The following is an 11,224-nucleotide window of genomic DNA, read 5'->3' as shown; positions in this document are numbered from 1 at the left end:
CATCTTAAGAACACAATAAATACTGATAACCTGCTCTTAAGTAAAATGCTAATTGTGTGAATCTAATACAATATTTCTTTTTAAAGCAAAACAAGGGGCAAATCAGAATGCCTGCAACCACAGGGCTGCTAGAGTAATTGACCACTGTTTTTAATATTACCAGAAAGAAAGTATGCATCCAGGTCCTGTCTGGCTGAAAGCTGAGCTCTGGAGTTTAGCAACTTGTGACAAGCTGCTGCTTTTCTTCAGAATGAACATAAAATGCCCTATTTGGATACAAAAACAAGTCGCAAATTATCTTATTAGATTCTAAAGTGAGACATCTGTCTCTTAACTCGACACTAAATTAAGTTTCACATCCAACTAAAATTAAGACTATACAACAGTTAAAAATCAATAAAACTGATTACTGGTCAAATTTGTTCTTATAAATATTAAAGTATGATATACGTCTAGGTCTAAATGACACCAAAAACAACTGGTAATTTCAGTTAATTCAGCCCCAAAATATCTATACTCCATCCTCACCATCCATAAAGGGATAATTCCATGCAGACAACGTAACTGACAATATTTAACTGTCCTACTATTTGTTCTGGTCACACCGAACATTATCTGCTTCTCTTCCTCTAATTAGACCTGACCAAGGTAAACAGAGGTGATTACAATGACCCTTGCTTTTCTCTTACCTTGAGCTGTGCTGTGAGCATGATCACGGGATGGGGCCTGTTGCTCAAAATCAGAGAAAGGTTACTTCTAGAGCTCCATACCCAGTCAAAGTGGTCACCACTAATTGCTTGGAACCAACCACAGCTATTTGCTTCCAAGTCACATTTGGAAACTGAAGAACAAAAACGTGGCTCTTAGGTTGGCTTTCTAAAGCGTTTGCACACTTTTAAAAGGATAAAGCACGATGGGAAAAAAGAGTCCGTTCTGATCTAAAAAAACTGGAGCTGTGCTTATCATACTGGAAGTTGATAAGGCAGAATTATCAGTTTTAAAAACTCAATTTTTTTCCCCAAATTTCCTAAGCAGCAGCATAATTCAGCCATATTGACAAGGTCTGCTAACTTATTCTGATATTCATGTTAGTTTCTCTGCTTCTATTATATCACCTGAAAAGCTGAATTTTTCCTACAATATAGAATATTTTACACTAAACTATGGAAGTAGTTTTTTAAAAATTTAGTATTAGAAAAATCTAGATTCATTATATTTAATTAATATTTACCTCTAGTTTTTATAGACCTAAATATTTTCCAAAACATTGTATGCATTGCTTAATTTGTACAGGCAGAATAATTTGACCCATTTTTCAGGTAATATGCAGAAAAATCAGTTAACTTCCACAAAAGCATTCTGGTAAAGGAAGAAAAGGAAAGAGGAAGATGAGAAAGGGAAAGAAAAAGTTATAATAGCAGTAGAGTTATAATAATAGCAGTATAATAGTGAGTTATTATATAATAGTGAATACTTTATGAAATAGATCCTATACTACTTAATATTTAATCTAGATATAACTTCCACAATATACCTATGAGGAAGATTTATTATTATTATTTATTATTATTATTGTTATTATTATTATTGTTTTACAGAGGAAGAAAGGAAGGTTTAGGGAAGTTATTAACTCAACGAAAGTCATATAATTAGGATATTGTAGAGAGGGACTGGAATCTAAATATTCTGACTCTAAGTCTAATATACTTTCTGCAACTGTTGACAATAACTGTTAGATGTCATTAGATTTAAAAAAGGATAAACTGAAAAAGCATAATCTGAATTTGCTTAGTATGGACGTTCAGTTCTTAATACATATCCGGATACAAAATGAGATTCGCACCCACTGATGATTATTACATTGGTATCCTCAGCCATTGGTTATTTTTATCTAATGCTATAGTAATAAATTATATAGATATTTCTTTGTAAAAGGGAACTTAGGAAGTAGGCAATATATTTAGGTGATCAAAGTATAAAGTAAATCACTCAATGAAATTATAAAATTTAAAATGTAAGGGCATTTTAACCTAATTATAAATCATTTTCAATTTTGAACGTGCTACTTCTACACAAGGAGGAATATTAGGTGAATAGCAATATTACAAATACTTTCTAATTTTTTTATAGTTTCTACATAATATCTGATTTACAAAATATAATTATTTTCTGTCATTTCCTGGCCCTAGCAGAGTGCTTTGATTTTTATCAAAAGTCAATAGGAATGTATAAACACATTTAAAAAATACTTTTAAAGTGTTGCATCAACTTTAATAAGCAAGGGATGACAATATTTCAGTATACATATAAAGACAACTAGAAGTCAGCAAAATAAAGTATTGCTATATTTAGAACACACATTTTTCAAATAAAATTTAGCATTAATAGTTGAAGCAAAATTAAATGCTACTTGAAGCAAAAAATGATAATGATAAATATTACTAGTTAGGGATAAATGCTAAGAATATTTAAGTCTATATTTTTAGAGGCCATCACTATTTATTAATACATAATATATGCATAACCCATAAATATATTTAAATTCCAGGAGTTTCAAAGTATGTAGATACCATTTCAATCCCTGAAGAAGCAAATACTTTCAATTCCTATTTTGGATAATCTTAAAAACAGAATGCAGGAGTTCTTTTTATCCGAATATTGAAACGAAATAAATTATTGCTACTATATAATAAGTATCCCACATAGGTAACCTGGAAAGGGAACTTTATCATCTGCTATCCAGGGAGATACTGCTATAGAAATAAATGAATATTCAAATGGTAGTAAAATTTAGAAACTACTGTAGCAATTTTATAGTTTTCTTAAGCATAGTAATTTTTAACAGGTGATTATGCTATTAAAATTCAAATATGCTATAGTATACCTTTTTCCTATGCATCCAGATTTCTATACATATTTAAAAATTCACCTTGATTGATAAAAGATATATAATCAGATGAAACTGACCTTCTAGTTAGCCATTAATCAAATACAGACCTCATGAGAACAGCTTTTAAAGATTATCTTCTTTTACTGACAGAAAGACAATATCCTAGGTGTGTTTTAATAATTGAGATTCAAAGATTTTTCACTGTTTCTGGAGTATCATTATCAATTTTCTCAATTATCTTCATCATCAGAAGCATTATAATTTGCAATAACAATTGCAGTTACTATTAATTCAAGGATTATTGGGTACCAAGCTTTGGGTACCCAATATGCTGACACGGAATTCCCAAAAATCATGAATGTCTATTCTATAGTTATGGGTAGAAAAGTGAGTGATTCTGTAGCAGCTTTTAATTATTTAATGTAAAAATACTCTTGTGGCCTCAATTAGTTATGTACATATAAGTACAACAGTTGACCCTGTGGAAAAGATGATAGGGAACATTTAGTGGACAAATAAATTCATCACCTAAGACTATCACTGTCATTTTTAGAGATTTTTCACTCACACGAAAGATGATTAATTCATCTAGGAGCCAAGGAGCCTTGTGAGGTGAAAAAAAAATCCAGATTCAGACACTGTCTCATTTCAGATTCACTGTCTTAGAACTTCTGTGATGGTTACTGACGATCCCTATGGAGGTTGATTTCTAAGGAATAAACACAAAATGTACAAAAGGGAAGTCTGGGCTGATCATTTGGACCTCTCAAAAAGACCTAAAAATTTATAGTGAGGGTGCTCCTTGACATTTACCCAAAGAAGCTGAAAGCTTATGCCCCCACCCCCACCCCCCACCACACACAAAACATGCACACTGACTTTTATAGCAGCTTTATTCATAATTGCCAAAACCTGGAAACAATCAAGATGTCCTTCAGTAGATGAATGGATAAATAAACTGTTGAACATCCGTACAATGGAATATTATTCAGTGCTAAAAGGAAATAGGCTATCAAGCCATTAAAACATATGGAGGAACCTTAAATGCATATTATTAACTGAAAGGATTCAATCTGAAAATGCTACATACTACATGAATCCAACTATATGACATTCTAGAAAAAGCAAAACTATGGAGACAGTGAAAATATTGGTAGTTGCCAGGAGATGGAGGGAGGGAAGGATGAATAAACAGCACAGATTTGTAGGGCAGTGAAAATACTCTGCATGGTACTATAAATTTGTTCAAAGCCATAGAATGTAAAACACCAAAAGTGAACCCTACCGTAAATTATGGACTTTGAGAGATTATGATGTATCAGTGTAGGTTTATCAATTGTAACAAATGCCCCACTTTTGTGGGGGATGTTGATACTGAGAGTCTATGAATGGGTGGGGATTGGGGAGTACATGGGGAAACCCTGTACTTTTTCAATTTTTCTGTGAACCTAAAACTGCTCTAAAAATTAAGTCTTAATTAAAAACTATATATTAAAACAATTCTGATATCTCCACACGAGGGCCAATTATAGAATCAATCTTTAATTATCACAGGCACTCTAAACTCCTACATACCTGTCATCGAAATTGGAATTATGTATGTATTAGTGTACTGTAGTTCACCCACAAGACTGAACTCTCTATGAAGGCAAGGACCACATGTCTTGTTCACTCTGTAAACAGCTGTACAGCCAAACATAGTGCTTGTTAAATATCTGCTGAATAAATGAACTAACCCTGGGGAGTCCTATTATCCTAGCTCTCTAGTCACCCTCCTAAAAAACCCACTCCTTTACCCCAATGGTATAAAATTAACCCCCCAGGTAAAAATTTTTCTAGCCGACTTGCCTCACTCTTACCTTTATCAACAATTTGATTCTGCAATTCAAGCTCTGCTCCTAGCCAAATTTCCCTATGCCTTACCAAATTTCTAAATGAAGTTAAGAAACATCCTTATCCCCAAACTCTTCATTAATCTTCCCCACTATGCTTCTTACCTCAGAGTCTTATCCATGCCTATCCTAGACCCCCCTATTGCCAATGGAGTAAAACTAGCTTTCCCTATTAGTTACATTTTGTGTATATTTTCTGTCTTCTCATGTAAATTGTAAACTACAGCAAGGCAAATATAATAAACACCTTTACATACTCTGCACACTTTTAGCTGATGTTAGTTATTATTATTGTATTAGTAACCAGTTTTGATTGGCCTCTTTCATCACATGTGTTTAGATTCTCTTTCTACACTGTTTTTCCCCAAGAGAGAAACTCCTTTATGTGTCTATCATACCAAATGATGGGACACATCCAAACCCGCTGGAAATATAGAGCTGCTGCAAATTAAGAAATACTGGACAATGATAAAGCCTTTCTTCTAAATGGCCATGGGCACGGAGAGGTTTACATTATTTGAGAATCTTACAAATTCATTCACCCTGGAAAACTTAGTGGCAAAATTAAAATCAGCCCTGAGTTTGACTCTGCTCTCCCACCCCTGCCCTGACTGACTGTGTGACCACAGGAAAGGCCACTAATTTCTTTCTCTTTGTGCCTCACCTGTCTTTGCTATACATATTAGTTAATATGTATAAGTACATTTCAAACAATGCCAAATACAAAATAAGTGCTTTCTAAGTATGTGGTAGTATTTATATTATTATCACACGGTCTTTCTGGCATTTTTAAATCTATACCCCAGAGAGAGAGGGTTATATAAACACTGAACAAAAAGTAAATTTCATTCTCTACAGAGGCAAAGTTCTGCAAGGTAAAGCGACACGGATGCTAAAAACCTTGGTGCTGACCAGGGGAGGATCATTTTGCCTCCACATACTTCTCATCACCCACACCACGAAACTTAAAACAGAAATGAAATGAACAGGAGTAGTAAACGTGAGAGGAAAAAGGGCTGACAGCGTATGAGCTTACAAATAAAATATGGCATGTGTACTTTTTATTTACAATTTTCAGAGTGAAGAAGAACAATGACCTCGCTGAAAACTAATATCCAAAATGAGATCAAAGTAATGACACAGAAAGCTTTCCACTTTCTCCACAGATACCATTAATAATATACTTTTTGAACTTTAATCTTAAATAATTATAGAAAAACTTTCTTATGAAATACACAGATTATTTTCAACTGAAAAAGATTCCTTTCTTTTTTTAAGCTCTACTATATTATCTATTACTTCGTCTCTACTGTTGTGAATTTCTCCAACCTAACAATATAATTTTCTGCAGCAAAGATTGATCGAAATATCATGGGTCATTTGCCAGGTTTTATTTGTCTACAGAAATATTTTTTTCTCTTTTTTTTCCTCAGTGATCAATGACTCCATAAATGAGAATGAATGGACTTTTTCTCCACTTCTTGCTTTTATGTCACATAAATGATAAGCCTTCATCGGAAACAACTTCCCATCCTAGTATTTTAGTTACCTCTGTCTAGGGAAGTTTCTTTGTTTGTTTTTGTGTTTTTTTGACTAGAAATCAATGTCTAGATTGTATTGTTTGTTTGTTTTTGTTTTTGTTTTTGTTTTTTGACTAGAAACCAATGTCTAGATTGTGATTTGAGGTGAATATAAAGAAGAAAATGAAATCAGTTAACTAAGAAAAATAAGAAGTCTGTTTACTACAAGGAACTATTTTTTTACCGATATACATTTAATAAAAATGTAAGATGCTCAATAATTAGCAGATTTAGGTTTATTTTGAGATGTTTTTTTCCCTTGTAGTCAGATCTATAGAAAAGAGCATGAGATATAAAATGTAAAATAGCTTATTTTCATATATTTTATTAAAATAAAAAGTAATTTGTAATAATTCAGAGGCATATTAAGAAGCTCTTAGATTTATAATTAAGTTTATGTATGTCCAATCTCACCAAAAAATACCTTCTCAAAAACACATTTTCAGAAAATATGTTAAAAAAAAAAGCCCAATTAGGACACACACATACACACAGGCACACACATTGGTTAATAGCCAGTAGGCCAAGAGAGAAATTATCCACCAGGATTTCTCCAAAAGACAAAAAAGGCACTTTGGAACTAAAAACAGACATTCCTTCCTCTCCTGTGCTTTGTGGTATCTATCCTGTGCTCTCTACTTACAATGCTTAGCATTGTGTTAGCTATTCAAAATAGAAGTGTTTCTACAGTCTGGTTCCTGTATCTCACTCAAAGCAGGGCCAGAAGGGATAGATTTGGAGCTGAGACACCATCAATTTATAAATGGCACACTTGCCTAATGCTGTCTAGTCTGTAATTGGTGGAACCCCATTTTAAATCCAGGCAATCTCCCTCCAGATCCCACATTCTTTCTTTAATCACATTACATTTCATAAATCTGAAATGTACAGAATTGACTTCGATTCCTATGGCGTGTTTCAGGGACTTAAAAGATTGTTCTATAAACATGAAAACAAGATGGAGATCACTATTTGGCAATGGACTCGTGACTATAGTAAAATGAGTTTTAAAAAATTAGCACATGACCTCCACATCCCAGAGTCTTTATTTTCATATCTTTGCTTCTTTTGCAGAGCTAATTGTATACAGGGAATCTGTTTATTCACAGAATTGCTAATTCTTCATCCCATTTTTAATGAGTCCATGCATTAAAGATTCTGGCAGATATAGTAGTTTGGGGAAAATATACAACTAGTATCTCTGTTTGGAAAAGTAAATCAGAAAAATAATAAGACGCTCATTTTTCCTATACTGTGCGTCTTGTCTTTGCTTTAGGCTTTATTGCAATAAAATACTAAGTATTGACTTATGTGGGGTTTCCCATGAGAAGAGAGAAAAGTAGAAAATGAGAAAATTATTCAAGTGTATTTTTAGAAAAAAAGGACATGTATTTCAGACTAAACAGTTTTAGATAGAAATAAATTATAGAGCTCAGACAATATTGTTTGAGAATATTAAACTACCTTTACAAAGTACAGAGTTCACTTTCTCATCTGCCAACATAGTGTAGACTAGAACAAAATTATACACATATTTATACATATATATGTATATACCTATATATATTCTGTTCATCCAAAGAAGACATGAGAAAATGTATCACTGATACTATTTGACACATAAAATCTTTATTTATAAGTTACTTTCTGGAACCGAAGCGAGCACCGTATAAAGCAATATTACCTATTTTAGTCTTTGGGAAAACTAAATATTTGTTCACAAAAATGGAAACTTCTGAATAGTATCTTCATGACTGTAAGAGAAGTGAAAGCAAATTTCTAAATGCCCTTTAAGGACAGTGAAATTCAAAACTTTTCACTTTGCTGGTATGACTGTTAACATAATAATCCTTTGGCCAAAAAAAAAAAAAAAAAAAGAGGAGGCAAAATATGCTGAGTTAAATAATCATTAAATAACCACTTAATAATCATTAAATAACCATTAAAACCCAAAATTCAATTTTAGTACCTATCCTAAAGAAATAACTCAAATTAACAATTTTAATCTAGGAAAAATAAAGAGATGCCCTTAAGAATGATGACAGTGGTTTGTTTATTGATTTCAAATAGCCTATGCAGGGGAAATGGGCTTTTCAGAAAGGCAGAATTGTCTCAACACACCTAGGCACTGACTCTGCTTTCTGCCTCCAACTAGGCCCCCAAACTCTGAGAGGGTTTGATCCAAGTTCGGCTTGAGAGCTAAGATACCCAGATAATTTTAACCATTCTCTTAAATGGAAACATACAAATTATTTGTCAAAGTTCTCCATAAACAACACAAACCCTGTATAAAATCACTCTGGCATGAACTTTTCTTCTATGTTTTTACTGCGCCCAGACAAAAATCACGTGTAACAGCACTTTATCCTGCAGCCCACCTGGTTAGGGGCCAAGGCCAAGGGAAGTTCTGCTGAGATGTGTATGTGCCCTGCTGTGTAAGAACTTTGGTTCTTCGGTTGCCATGAATAAAAATTGGAGAAACTTAATTTAACATCACAGTCAGTGTGTAGTATCTTTAACTGTCCAAAAATGAAAGGAAGGAAAGAGGGAAGAAATAAAGGAAAGAAGAAAGGGAAGAAAGAAGGAAAGAGGTAAAGAGGGAGGGAGGGAGAGAGGGAGGAAAGAAATAAAGGAAGAAAAGTAGGAAGGAAGGAAGGAAGGAAGGCAGAGAGGAAGGAAGGAAGAAAGGAAGGAGGAAGCAAGGGCTCTGTGAAAATTTGTACACCTAAGCTGTAATTTAAATAATTATAATTTTATATTATGATATAAATGAATGTAGAAACATTCAATTAAATCATTCAAGGTTATTAAAATTCTGCAAAATGTCATAACCTTCACTAATCTCAAACTTTGTTTTAATGCAATAGCTTTTTTTCTCTTTTATCAAAATTGGTTGAAATATATTTGTTTCTTTTTTTTCCTAAAAGATTTGAAGATATTTCAGAGGCTGCGAAGACCTAAATTCTTAGTAAGTTTAATGAGTCTTTTTGAGGTAGGCCATAATCATTCTTATATAAAGGAAACAGAAATATAGTTGAGTTAGCAATGTTTGTGAAAATGAGAACATTAGAATGAATTGCGTCAAAATGTTAAATTCTTAAAATTCTAGAATATCAATGTTCCTCAAGGAGGATTTATTACTTATGGATAGCAATCCTGAGGGTTGTATTGTCTTTTTCCCCTTACAGGAAACATCCGTTTTTTCAAGCAATTAAGTTTTCTATGGAGAAACTGATATGCTGGTTTGTTCAATGCTAGACACTCAGACTAAAATTCATGTGCTTCTTTCTCTCCTTCTTGCTGCAAAGAAGACATAAGACTTCTTACTCTTATTTCTCTAAATTCTTCACTGTCCCTTTACCTCATCTCAACTCTCTACCAGAATCACTAATGCATGGATTCATAAAAATGGAATGAAGAATTAGCATTTCTATGAATAAACAGATTCCCAGTATAAAATTAGTTCTGCAAAAAAAAAAAAAAAAGGCAGGCAAAAAGTAAAAATAAAGACTCTGGAGAACTGGAGTTCATTTGCTAATTTTTAACTCGTTTCACTACGGTCACGAGTCCATTGCCAGATAGTGATCTCTGTCATCTTCATGTCTACAAAACTATCTTTTAAGTCCCTGACACGCACTATAGGAATTGAAAGCAATTAAGTACATTTCAGATTTATGAAGTGTACTGTGATTAAAGAAATAATTATAAAAAAATAATAATTAAATTAAAAACAATTTTTTTAAGGACAATCATTTAAAGGACAATTATCATTTAAAACTTCTAGGCAGAATTTACTCAGTCATCATTTGACATCCTCGGGACCTAAGAGCATGATTTATCCTCCAAGAGTGAAATCCTTATGTCTGCCTTCTAACGTTCTATTGTTCGAACTGATCATGAGGGCAACTCTTCATGTCTGGGCAAGTATCTTTCTCAATTTAATGATGACCTTTAAAGGATAGAAAGGCTAATGATGTGTGGTTAAGACCATGGGTTGCGGAGGCAGATTGCCTGCATTTAAGATGGGGGTCCACCAATTATGGACTAGATAACATCAGACGAGGGTGCCAGTTATAAATTTATTGTGTCTCAGTTCCAAATCTCTTCTTCTTTGCCCTGCTTTGAGACACTGGAGCTGGGCCCTGTAAACATTTCTTTTTTGACTAGCTCACGCAAAGTTAGGCTCTGTCTGTAGACAGCACAGGATGGATATCACAAAGCACAGGAGAGGAAGGAGCTTCTCTTTTGGTTTCAGGGCATTTTTTTTCTCTTGCCCGTGATTGCCAGCAATGTAAAATGACCCAATGTATTGTCCCCCGTCGGTGAGTTTTGCAGGCATCCTGTAGATAATTTCTCTCTTGGCCCACAAGCTGTTACTCAAATCTAGCTCACAGCATCCCAGCAAATTTCCCCGCACTCCAGGGGGTCCCAGTCACACCCTCCTGACTAAATGTAAAACTCAGTGTTGGGGTCTGTGTCCTCCTCCCTCGGATTCTTTGCCTCAGCTCTAGGTGTAGAAGCTGTTCCCACATTTGCTATTCTTTCCTCTTTATTGTTCTCTTTTACCTCTTTTCATCGTTAACCACTTTTTACTATGTAATAATTCTTTTCGTTAATTCTTCTTTGTTCAAATTTCTAGTGTAATTTTTGTCTCCTGAATGAACACTAACCGATAATAAAGTCTGTAAAACAAGGATAATAATAGTGCCTACCTCTTGAATTTGTTTTGATGATTAAAAGAGTTTATATAGATAAAGTTCCTAAACTATGTACATTTGGTAAGTGTCTTAATGTATATCAGAGACAAGCTAATAACTGCTAATCCCTAGCATAACTTTCAGTAGAAAACTTTTCTGAAATAG

The 11,224-nt window shown here is 33.6% G+C and overlaps 1 protein-coding gene across 1 annotated transcript in view; it reads right to left on the bottom strand.

Annotated features, from left to right (window-relative positions):
- Window positions 1-11,224, bottom strand: part of MALRD1 (MAM and LDL receptor class A domain containing 1) — a 533,295-nt gene that overhangs the window by 379,001 nt on the left and 143,070 nt on the right. The window contains 3 exon segments of the mRNA XM_025043397.1: window positions 161-266; window positions 690-743; window positions 746-841. Coding sequence (XP_024899165.1) covers window positions 161-266; window positions 690-743; window positions 746-841 — 256 coding nt within the window.

The sequence above is a fragment of the Pteropus alecto genome, unplaced genomic scaffold (genome assembly GCF_000325575.1).
Source record: "Pteropus alecto unplaced genomic scaffold, ASM32557v1 scaffold11, whole genome shotgun sequence".
Classification (NCBI taxonomy): domain Eukaryota; kingdom Metazoa; phylum Chordata; class Mammalia; order Chiroptera; family Pteropodidae; genus Pteropus; species Pteropus alecto.
This window is presented reverse-complemented; position numbering and strand designations above follow the sequence as displayed.